The sequence below is a fragment of the Hippocampus comes genome, unplaced genomic scaffold, assembly GCF_001891065.2.
Source record: "Hippocampus comes isolate QL1 unplaced genomic scaffold, H_comes_QL1_v1.1 scaffold43, whole genome shotgun sequence".
Taxonomy (NCBI): domain Eukaryota; kingdom Metazoa; phylum Chordata; class Actinopteri; order Syngnathiformes; family Syngnathidae; genus Hippocampus; species Hippocampus comes.
Genome location: NW_017805276.1, coordinates 374,992 through 387,760, shown reverse-complemented (window position 1 = coordinate 387,760; position 12,769 = coordinate 374,992). Strand labels below are relative to the sequence as shown.

General features: G+C 42.4%; 1 protein-coding gene across 1 annotated transcript in view; it reads left to right on the top strand.

Moving 5' to 3' along the window:
- Nucleotides 1-407: 407 nt before the first annotated feature.
- The window catches only part of btbd7 (BTB (POZ) domain containing 7), a 24,004-nt gene continuing 11,642 nt past the window's right edge, over nt 408-12,769 (top strand). Inside the window, exons 1-3 of the mRNA XM_019870213.1 lie at nt 408-781; nt 6,749-6,986; nt 9,805-10,941. Of these exons, the coding sequence (XP_019725772.1) occupies nt 6,905-6,986; nt 9,805-10,941 (1,219 nt within the window). The 5' untranslated portion in view covers nt 408-781; nt 6,749-6,904. The remainder of the gene's footprint in view (nt 782-6,748; nt 6,987-9,804; nt 10,942-12,769) is intronic.

Genomic DNA, 12,769 nt, shown 5'->3' with positions numbered 1-12,769 from the left:
GGAGCAGCAGAGGACCACGGAAGAATCCTTCAAGGAGTGCATGAATAAGACAAGTTAAAGTTATTTGAATTGTTATGAACTAGTCGCGAGAGGGCGCTCGCCACTGCATTTTTGCATAACCTGCGCGAGTTGACTATCATAGTCAATTGACCGCGCACTGGCCAGTCACTCGTCGAAGTCAAGTTAAGCCAAATGTAGAAAGAAAGCGCATTTCCAAAACAAAAGTAGCCGTAAACTTCCCTTCACACAATTTGCTATTATTCAAATTCATTGTAATTCTTTCTTATAAAATATTTGATATAGGTGTTTTTTAAACAGTTTTGATCGCAGACTTTTTTTTTCCACCTGTCAAAAAGTGGCATACATATCGAACTTTAATTTGAAAGTCATAACCGGAATCCTTATTATATGTTGTGTGCGAGCTTAAAAATGGGCAGCACTGGGCCATAACAACCACCCAAGAAGGCGTTGAGCTGCTACGAAGGAAAAACGGTGCCAAAACTGAGAACGAAACCATCCAAGATTATCTCGTCGTCCCGGCTATTGTTGGCACTTGACCCGAAAGTCGTTCTAAGTGGAACCGTAGCTGCTCTCTGGCGATGAAAAGCGGACGCTGACGTCGAGTCGTGCGTAACGAGTGGAGTTGGAAAAAGAAGGTGTTGAGCTGCAGTTTTTTTTTCTCTTCCTCTGCCAGGGACAACTTGTGTCGGAGTGCTGCATTTTTAGTAAGAGGCGAGACGAAGACAAAGATACCAGCCACCAACGACAACCACCCACTTTGGTAACACCTTATTTGTCTTGTAACGGTTACATGGCGCTTTATCAAATGCTGTTTGTGAGGAGCAGAGTCGATAGCTTACCTTTAGCCTCCTGCTCGAGTCGAGATTGGCTACTAATAACACGGCTGTGGTCCGCGGGAGTTCTCTGTTTCGTTTCTGGACAATTCTTTCGAATTCGAACCAGCTGCCGACTTGGGACGTTTGGCTTGTTACCGTTAAATCACTTTTAAAACGAGGATTCGGCTGAGAAGCCATGGCGCCCCCCGCCCCGAACCACCCCCCTCTCATCCTCCTCCTCTCCTCAGCCTCACAGTAGCCCACCAAGCGATCCTAGCTCGGCGTTGACGTTAAGCTAACAAAGCCACAGCGAACCATTGGATTCTGTATACTCCCACTATAATTCATTGAAATCCCTTTGTGGTCAATTTAGCTTTATCGAAGCAAATTTGTACTTTGAGGATCAGGCTACGTGTTGCTCTGCGTTGCCTGAAACGTGGGCTGTTTGAACACTATAGGTTATGATCTGATTGCTGCAGATAACAGTTTAGTGCTGTATTATAGTGTTAGGTTTTGTTGGGTGTTTTTTTACAACTGCCATATCACGTTATCAATTATTTATTTTAGCATCCATGTTTTCCCTTTCAAATAATGTGCCTTTGTTGTCCTGCTAATGACGAGGTGTAAAACCTAAGGCTTAGGGGCCAAATCTGGCCCTCTGTGCCATTTTATGCGGTTATGGTTCTCAGGCAGAAAATATTGAGCAAGGAACTGAAGTGTGTAGTACAGTTGTTGTAGCCACACACCTATGCCATGTCCACAATGAAATAGGTTAAGTATATCTGCATGTAAAAAAAAAAAAGAAAATTCTACTTTCTATATTCTGTCCACGCAGCACCAGCATTTTGGAAGCCCACATACGATCATTTTTGTAAACAGGTTCCAGAGTGAGTGAATTTGACAACCTGCTCTTGTGTTACCATGTGTGCATCTTTCCTCAGACACTGACATGGTAAATCCACCAACATCACAAATAAGAATGGGGGATCACTGTGTTGTTCACCTTAATATATCCTTTATTTGTCCCACACCTTGGCGGTGTTTTCGGTTTTCTTTCCAAAGCAGAAATTCTACCTCGTTTTCAGTTCACACAAATGTTTTCTTTCTTGCGTGCTTAGAATTCCTCACTATTATTGTGAGTATGTTTAATCCACATGCCTTGTATTCTCTGGTTTTTGTGACCTCTTGTGGCATTATTACAACACCACTTCAGTCTGGCATATGCAGTATGCGGTACTACAATGTTTCAGTATCTTTGTGTGGATATAAACATTTCTTGAGACATGTTTCTGTTTATGGATAGCTCCTTAAAAAAACTAAATAGATCTGGCCCATTTTTGTCTTTTGCATGCTCCCCAGAAAAAAATATTTTATTTCATTCTAATTATGACGTATTCCTGTTTACACAAGAGAAAAGCAGTTTTACATTTCTTCCCTTAACGTAACTGTTGTGACCCAAAAAGTGAACTTAAAAAAACTAAGGTATGTACCGAACTGTTATTTTTAGTGCGGTGTTCCACCCCCAGTGATTATACATTTGTGGTATAACCAGCCCCCTGATGGCTCCCATTACTACGATGTGGCCCACGATGACAACAGATTTGAAGCCCCTTTTCCAACGTCGTCGTGAACAATTATTTCCATAGTTGTGTCAACCTCTGCTGAATGTGCGACTGTTGCTGTCATCTATGTAAAGTGGCTTGGTTCCCAGAGCACACACACACTGGATAATCTTGCGACTATGCTCAACGTTCAGCGTGTATTGGAGGATAAAGTAGAGTGAGTGTTTATTGAGGGGGGGGAAAGGTGCTTTTAAATCACATGTCAACATGGAGCTTCTCCTTCTGACCAGGTTAAGCTTTTGAGTCAGCAATTTAGGGCTCTAAAATGACGTGTCATTATTGGAATGACATGCTCAGAAGTCTATGGCAGGCATAAAAGCCTGTGTTCGCTTGCAAGTACTTGCCCCGGAGCTTTTGAAAGAGTCAGACTTTGGCCCGACTGAAATATTTTTATTGTGCAGCGAGGACTAAAGATGACTGGTGCCTTAAAAGAAGTATGCATTGTTTCTTTGGAAGTGTCCTTCATTCCCAGGACATTGGCTTGCAAACAGTCAGGTCATTTGAGTAAGACTTTTCCTGTTGTTCAAGGCTGGATGATACACTGCAATGTTCAAGTGAGAGCATTCAAAATTTTTGCTCTCAAGTGGCACAATTCACCAATAAAAAAGCCACGTGGAATCACATACCCTTAAATTGGAATCAAGCCTCAAGTTCAAATTTAGAGTTTCGTGAAAACGAACCAAAACTAAAATTGAAAAAAAAACCCCAAAACATTCTTGTTAACAAAATGAAATAAAAAGTGCTTTAACCCTGGTTCAACAACACTGACACACATTAAATCAATTCAGATCAGATTCAGATTTTGATCCACAATTGGAAGAGACCTGATTTTGATGCGAGAGATGCAATTTTCTGTGTTGACTTTCTGTTAATGCTACCCTGTCTCATTTCAATTGGGCCCAAATAATTGTGTTACTTGAACTGTCTCTCCTTGTAGTGATGACATCAGGTTACCTTTATGAATGACACACCAAGGACAAACGCAAAACAATACCCATCAGAATGACAGAATATCATGAGTTCCAGCCTGCAGTCTGAATGGAAATCAGATGACACTATCCGCAAGTCTAGCGGTGCTTGACCCAATGTAATCCACTGGCTGCCCACCATGAGTCATCGCTCTGGACACACCGCATTTGCTTCACTCTCTTGTCTGCGTGTGTGTGTGTGTGTGTGTGTGTGTGTGTGTGTGTGTGTGTGTGTGTGTGTGTGTGTGTGTGTGTGTGTGTGTGTTTATTCTAGCCGCTTCTAATTCCCTCCGTTTCCTGTAGCTCTTATGATGACAGAGCCTGCCATCAGTCAGATGGCCCAATTCACTGGTGTACTGCCTGACCTAATTGGCAAATATGGCCCAGAGATGCATAATCTGTTCTGCTTGAATCAAATGTCGTTGACAATCTTTTCATGTCAAGTGTCACATCATTAGGGATGGGAATTTGACTGGAATTCCTTGATCGAATACGGCGACAATGAACAACGAAACATTCTTATTTCTAATGGGATTGGAAAATCTCTTGGCATGTTATGAACTCATTTTCCCATGCCAGTGTTTGTTGAGCAGAATAGTTGCTGAAATCCGTATCTCCCTGAGCTGCGCAGGTTTGCTAGTGTATGTGCACGTTGCGAATGTTGTGATGATCCATACCGCCTCGCAGTTGTGGCAGGTTAAGAAGCTGATTCGACGGCATGATAATTGCACAGGTGAAGCCTACTACACTTTGTCTGACAGATTCAATTTATGTGATTTCTGGATTCAACAAATGTGTTACTTGTGAAATTGAATTCAGTTTTCCCAAAACTGTCATTAGTCACAGTTTGGTATCCATCCATCCATCCATCCATCCATCTATTTAGTGCCCTAAATTGAACTGGTATTTAGAAACTGCATTTTGTATTTCCTTGGGTAGTCTCTGTGTCATACTAAAATTGGTTTGATGAACTGAAACCTTTTGTATGTTATAAATACGCAAAGAACACAGAAATATGCAAAAGGGCAACTACGAATTACTATTTCATAGCACTGTAGGCTCCGGGTGAGGATAAGCGGTATAGAAAATGGATGGATGGATGAATGGAAGAGCTCAGGATCATTCTACTGTGGTTATGTATTGAATTCAACTGGTTAAAAGGGGATGACCTGCATCAAGTCTAATTTTGAAATCCTAACTGCTGCTGAATTTGGGTAATTTTAGATGAGGAAGAAGACCCGGAAAAATACCTCTTGGTCTAGTAGGGGAAATCCACATGAATGATTGATAGTGACTTGACTCCCATTTAAATAATACATCAGTCGTGTCCTTGTAGCATTTATTTTTGTTGGAATTGTTCACTCGGGGGGAGTGGCTCATTTTTATTGGAAGGATTCAGAGGAGTGCAGCAAGGTGAGTGCCTAAAAAGGTTGCGCATGCCCATGTGTGTATCGGGAGATGTGTGGAGGGGGGCAGGGAGTGTCTGCTGTCACCTCTCATTAGGGGTGTGTGGTCCAGCTTTGCCTACCCCCAACTCCTCTGCTTTTCTATGGCACTGCCCTTGCGTCGCTCAGCGCGGCCACAACACTGTTTCAGTCTTCAACGCGGGAAAAGCGTCCTAATTCTCATCTTGATAGAACATATCAGAGGGCTGCTTTTTGTTTAATGGTGTGAGCCAGCTCTTGTGAAGAACAGTCGCTGTGTTCGACGGCGCTTGAACATTTCTTCTGCACTGCAGTGCAAATTAAATTTGCTTCACTCGTTCGTGTGAGTTAAAGATGGCAGTATTGAATGTATTTCAGTTGTTGGTTGAGTTGTTTTATCCTCCTTTGAGAACCCCCCCCCACCCACACACACACACACACACACACACACACGCTTTTGTAAACAATATGTTTATCTCACGGGCTTCCTCATCTCCATATTCAAATTCAGTTTCTAATTTTGTCCAACGTATTCCCTCTGAAGATATTTAAAGCAGCCTGATGAAATAAAGATCAACCGATGTTTTTGTCAGAGCCTTCCACTGTGACTGCATGTTGAATCGTGAGAAGAAATAAAGAAATCAAAGAGTGTGCACCGTCCCCAGCGGAACGCTCCGGACGTGTTGGGCGTCTCGATACTCCACAGGTGCTGACACAGTGGAGAATTTCTATGGCAGCCTGAGATAAAACACATCCTCTATCAGTCCGCCTCTCGGTGTGATCTCATTGCGGAATCCTTAATTGCTGTCTGTTGACAGTAATTATGTTTGTAATGAAGTATACTTGGGCAACGTCGCAGATGTTGCAAATGCCTTTAGAATTGAAGCAGCAGTCTTTGGAGGTGTAAAGCGACCGGTAATTGAGCCTAGCAGTAAAAATAGCATTTCACAGATGACAATAGTTAGCAGCCAGGTAGAGGTGTGTGTGCTTTGGATGAAAAATTATATCCTGAAACGGATAATTCTATATCTACATACAACAAGTTGTATCACAATATCGTGTTTGTTCTTTAAAACAATTGAAATTAATTGCAGTTTTCTGAGAAGAGCCATTCAAAAAAATATTCATATATGTAGACTACACAATGAAATGGGTTGGTATTTTGCAGCGTACAACCTAAGAACTATTTTGCAATGTCCAATAACACTGACCCCAGTCTGCTGTTATTATTGATTAAAAAAATGCTTTTCAGCAAAGCCCTGATAGATACAAACTATATTAATGTTATTACAACCAGCTGTCTGTCTTACTTGTTCGTAGTTGAATGTCTACTGTCGAGAAATAGGATAACGTGCTTTGAGGGAAATTTGATTCTGATTAAGGTAATCCCATTTTTTTTTTTTTTTTTTTTTTACCGCCCAGCAAACCAAAAGACACCACACATGCAAAACTAAACTGTACTATTGCTAATTGCATCGTTAGTAAGTTGCAAATGGTTTCTGGTTTTGTTATAATGATGCTTTTTGATTTATTTTTTTTTAATATATGATTTCTAATGCTTGGATCAGAAAGGTCTATTCGTGGATTGTTGACTCTCATTGCAACACGTATGTTGAGGTCATCATGTCTTTTAAAGACCTTTTTAATCACTAATTTTAGCATTTAAATAGATCAATGCAGCTGAAAGTGGGTGAAAGATAATATTAAATGTCCCCTTGTTCAGGCTCCTGAACATTGACGAGTGCATCCCTTATCTTTTCCAACTGTCAGCTCATTTTGTTGTTCTACCTGCCTGTGTGTTGACTCTGCTCCTTTTTAAACTCAATCATCTTCATGGATGAAAGCGTCTTCCTCACTTCTGTCTCCTCCTTTCTCCTCTCTCCTCTTGCTTCTTTCAGATGTTTTAGACATGGCAGGCGGGGCCCGGGGCTCTGGGAACTCTTCAGAGGATCCGTGTCGGACACGTGACTGAGGACTAAAGGGAGCGCCATCGCCTGAGCAGAATGACTCAGCAAGAGGGGGGACCCCCACGTAGCAAGTGAAGAGACGTGAGAATGGGTGCCAATGGATCCAGCTATCCGCACTCATGCTCCCCGCGCATAGGAGCCAATGCACAGACGCAGCAGACCTTTATTGGTAAATATAATGCGCATACTGTAAAATTTTTCAGTACAGTTTCTGCATGCAGCGGAACATTATTGGTCTAACACAACGGGTTCTGGGATGTTGGTTGGCGTCATATTTCACAACTATTCTTCCCCTAGGAAACAATGGCAATGGATATAGTCAGGTTTTTCAACTTGTAAAACTTGCAGGGTGTTTGAATTTGGTGGTTTTGCTCTATTTTCAGTGTTAAAACATTAAAGTCGATGCGTTTTTTTCGATCAATATTTTTTAATACATACTTGAATATGCCACATGATCCCCATCTCTTTTAAATAATTCAGGATTGCTACTAACCCATTTACAACGATAACCACACATGTAACCTGATTCCCTCAGACAAAGACCATTGTTTTGCACACGTATTTTTTCCGCCGCCAGCTGTCAAATGTTGCCCAAGATCCTGGATTATCCTTGTCATCGGAGTTGTTCAACTAAATAAGATTCCATGATGGATGAAAACTTCACATTTCTGCCTTGACCACAGGTTCATGGTTATAGTTTGTAGTTTCCTGCTGGAGGTCATTGCATAGTATTTCTCTTGTAAACATTAATATTCTCAATGACCTCCTTTCTACTTCCAGTTACAAAAGATGTATTGAGAGTAACTTTACTTTTATTTCATTTTGTTAGGCTCCACTCAAGCCGTGTTTCCGCCAAGCAACATACAGCCTCTGATTTAAAATTATGCAATCATTACTTCTGGATGAGGATCATTTAAATGTGTAGTTTTAGAGGGAAAAAAGGCAAATCACACACACGCACACTCTTTTTTTTTTTTCTTTTAATTGAAAATTTCATCCTTCCAGCTTTAAGAATCACTAAACAAAAGCAACAAAGAAAATTGTTGGTCATTCCATTTTTATTAAGTAGAGGGGGGGGGAAAATTACTCAATTCTGAGTTTAAAAAAATGGACTCAGCTTCTAATTTTCAGTTGTAAAACAAATACGTGAACAAAATGGGATGGATGTAAAAGCAAAGAGTCAAATTTCCACAGTCATTGATGATATGCGGCTACATGTCGGAAAGGCCCAGGGGCACGGCAGTCTTTCTATCTTCGATAAATGCATGTTTACGTCGAGGTTTTCCCACACTTTTCTGACTCCGTCAATCAAAAAGGTGCTGGACGATTATATCATTTTTCGACATGATCATGCATCTTGCAATATAGCAAACCTTTAAATCCTTCAGTAGCAGCGATGCCATCATTTTGACCAACGGTTGTAGTCAATAAAAGTATGCTCAAACATTTTTAGCATTTTCATCGTGATCTCTCGACTGAACCACATTTCCACTACGATATACCCACTCAAGAATGGTGCTATACACGCATGCAGTGGACAATCATAACAGCCCATGCAAATGGCAACATGGAATGCCCAGAACAACCAACACTCAAGTGCAAGATGTTGTCTTGTGTTTACTGTGGTGTATTCCTCTTTTTTTTTTTTGTTCCACCTACTGGAATGTTACATTTTAAAGTCACCATATTTTCCGTGTTGCCTATACTAGTAAGGTATAAGGAAACCTTTATTCGCCTCACAATGGAGAAATTCCCAATTTACAGCAGCAAAGTTATGAAAGGAAGAAAGTAGAAGAACAAAAAGTATAGGAGCTGCTGTAAAGGCAGCCACTTTCGTGGCACCATCTTGAAGTCATAATAACATAATAACAAAAAATACACACTGTAATTGAAACGCCAGCCACATCAGAGTTTGTCATTCCCATCTTTACTATAGTGTGCTAAATCAAACTCGATCACTGTGGAAATGAAGTTCTCGACTTTGAAGTCTTGCTCGTTTGGGCCATCACACAATGACAATTGCTATTTAGAAGGACTTTTTGATGTGTCTTATGTTGCGTTTGAGGTCCCTGCTGACAATTAAGAAGGAACCCATTATCATAAGAAGAATTGTAATTGTGCAATGCTGAAATCCCCTTTTGCCTAAGGCCTGCATTTTTTGGCTCAGCCCGATCCTGCTGAGGTTCACATCAGGAAAACCCTGTTTAGTACTCAATGAAGTTGCTCACTGGGGCTCGTCTGGCTTACAGATGATTCTTTGCATTCTAGTTGTTACTCTTTGGCTCATACTGATTGATATTGAGAAGAGGATGGGAAAAGAGGATCTCCGTGGCAGAGCTTGCTGAGACATACAAGTCCCCTCTATTGATAACTGCCAATAGTTTGAATGATGCATCATCGGTGCGCAAATGGACTGATAATTGTAGAGTTTTACACAGAGGTGAAAGTGCATGTCATTGTTTTCCGCAAATAACAATTTCGGGGCATTCCATGGCAAATCGCCCAGTGGGTTTAATCAAGTGGATTTTGATTTCAATGAAACTTGCTGGGATTTGGGAGCTACGGGCCACCGAATTTTACTACGTTCGGCAAAAAGGGGCATGGCCGCCTTCTTTTGAACCCTTATACCTCAGTAACTATTGTGTCAATCTTTTCGAAGATGGGTGCATATTTTAGTAATTTTACATTTGCATTTTACCTATAGTTTGACCTTGAAATTCACCTTGTGGATCGTGTGATATTTTTCATGACATGTCATCTCTGACTTTAAAATATATAAATGCTTCAGAGATGAATTTTTGTTTTGTTGAACAACAGTAAGGAGTCAAACAAAGGTGATGCACAACTACCTTTCTAACTTCAGAGCAAAAAAATTGCTGTTTGATGTGTCATCTGTAATCCAACAATGTACCTCAGATTCACTGCTTGGTATTATATGTTGAGTGTAAACTGAAGCTCAAGGGGATTTGGTTGTGTGTTCCTTCCAGGGACCTCATCCTACTCGCAGCAGGGATACGCCTGGGAGTCAAAGCTTTACAGCCTGGAACATGGCCATGAACGGCCCACCGACAGGAAGAAGAAAAGCCTTGGGTTGGCCACCCTTAAACGGCGGTTCATCAAACGGAGAAAGTCCAGTCGCTCGGCGGATCATGCCCGGCAGATGCGTGAGCTGCTGTCCGGGTGGGACGTCCGAGACACGAATGCCCTGGTGGAGGAATACGAAGGTACGGCGGCCCTCAAGGAGCTGAGCTTCCAGGCCAGCCTTGCGCGAGCTGAGGCACCAAGTTTGCCTCGGGATCTGGCTGCCCTTTATCAGCATAAGTACTGCACTGACGTGGACCTCATCTTCCAAGGGACTTGTTTCCCAGCGCATCGGGCCATTTTGGCTGCTCGCTGCCCCTTCTTCAAGACTCTGCTGTCCTCATCCCCCGGCTACGGAGCGGAAGTCCACATGGATATTGAGACAGCAGGCATCGATGTGCCCATGTTTTCAGCGCTGCTGCACTACTTGTACACGGGAGAGTTTGGCGTGAGCAGCGCAGAGGATTCGAGGCTGCAGAATGTGGACGTGCTGGTGCAGCTCAGCGAGGAGTTTGGCACACCCAACTCCCTAGAAGCAGATATGAAGGGCTTGTTTGACTACATGTGCTACTATGATGCCCTCTTGAGTTTCTCTTCAGACTTTGAAATGGTCGAGAGTTTCAATGAGCGAGGTGCTGGAGCGCCAGCTGCCGTCTCAGGAGGCGGCGGAGGGCCAGGCACCCCGGATGAGGACCTTCGAGCTCATAAGGCTATCCTCTCTGCACGCTCCCCTTTCTTTAGAAACCTCTTGCAGAGGCGCATACGTACAGGAGAGGAAATGACAGAGCGCACGCTGCAGACTCCGACCCGTATTGTGCTCGATGAATCCATCATGCCGCGCAAATATGTGCAGGTGATTCTCCACTGCATGTACACAGACGTGGTGGAGCTGGGACTGGTTCTGCGTGGTAGCCCCTCGGCAGGCAGTCTTGGGGAGGTCCAAGCCTTGGTGTCAGGGGGCCGGGGAGCCAGCACGCGCACGGAAGAAGCCATGGAGCTCTACCATATCGCTTTATTCCTGGAGTTCAGTATGCTGGCACAGGGTAAGTCATTATGATCCCATTAACAGCCCGCATGTATACAAATTAATAATGCATGGTTAAGTCAATACGTCATTAACCACTCATGAGTTCGAATCATTTGTTTGCTGTATTTCATCTTAACTGTTTTGTTAAAAAATAGCTCTCTGGCCTAACTTTTATTGGTATCTCAAACATGCATGCATTCATGGGTTCTTCCACTCCAGTTAATATTCCACCCTTCAAGGCAGATTAATCACATGTTAAAATATTCCAAGTATGACTTCTGCTGCCCAGACTGCTGTACAGCTTGCCCGTCCGTCTAAGGTCAGAGGTGTTCAACTTGCAGCTGCTTGGAACCGAATGAAGACTATAGGCTTTAAGAATTGCTTCATTGCGTGGGTATTAATGTGGTATTTTGTGGTCATACAGTACACAAGATTTCATTGCTTTACTTTATAGTCTACTATTCAACATGAAAATCTGTCCCTGCCCTGGCAAATTTTATGTCTTCCTTCCCAAGACAGCTTCTACCTCAGCCCCTTCGCATTGAGAAAAGTCATTTGAGGTGATTCTCACACCTGTTATCCAATGCACTATATTTATTGCCTTATTTCAACTCGTGTCTTTGGTGCAAATTAATATTGCAACAGTACCACCGCTATTGCAGATCGTCGAAATGACATGACAGCTTTTTTTATCTTGGGAGTGGAAGCTAAATTTGTCTTTTTAAGTAGAAGCTGTGAAGGCAATGTAACTTCTTACATAATGGGCTCTACAAGCTCATTTATGCCTGGGTGAAATATTTTAAAAACAGAGTTTGCTCAAATCTGTCGACGAGTGGTGTGATGTAAACAAACGCAGTCAGCTGATCACACACCAGCTCTCGCCCTGGAGATGTGCTGTCGCTGTCACTCTGACAGCTTTGCCAGAGAGCAAGCAAATGGTGCCATCCAACACAGTTCCCTCAATTCAAGGGGTATTTTTATCTTGCCTCCCCTCCCCCTCCCACTGAGCTGTGCAGCACTAATCAGTTCCCATGAAACTTCAGTGAAGAATGCGGTGCGATAGTTGAGGTTCATCTGATGTCATCCTGTCCAAGTTGTCAGTCTTGTCTGCGTTGCAGCTTCCTGTTCTTCTCAAATTGAAATTCCATTTTACACAACTTTCCCAATAGCCCTGAATGCTGTAAGATGTAATTTTAAATGCCTTTGCTGTCTGTGGCTTGACTATAAAACGAATGGTGGCAGCTGACAGGGCAAGAGCGTGATTCTGACTTTTTCCATTACGCTCCAACTTTCTCCACAGCTGCTGTCTATCGAGTCAGTGTCAGAATTATTACATTACTGAGTGGCAGCTTGGATTGGACTGCATCCACTGTGCTATGGCCTTACAAAGCTATCAAGAGCAATCAGAAGTCTGACTTAAAATTTACACTCTGCTTCAGCTCAAATGTGCTCTACAAATTATACACTGCAATCTTGCTGATGGATACTGAGAACTGTTATTTTCTTAGAGGACTGACAGTCACGAATCTGTAAAGTTTCAGCAAGTTGCAAAAAAAAAAAAAAAAAAAAAGACCACCATCAACCAAAACCTCTGTGGGCCTCTTTAGAATTTGGTGTTTTTTCTTGGGTACATTCCTTTCTGAGTGAAGTGACCAGGAAGTACATGGAAGACAGGTTGTTCCAATTCTAAAAATGCTTTGGAAAAGTGCTTCGATGCAAACTTTAACCCACCTTCAGCATAGGTAACGTTTACGCTTTACAGCAGCAATACTTAAAGCAACAGGCCACTGATAAATTTTACCGACTCGATGCAAAGACGCTCGAGAGTACAGGAGCAAAAGATT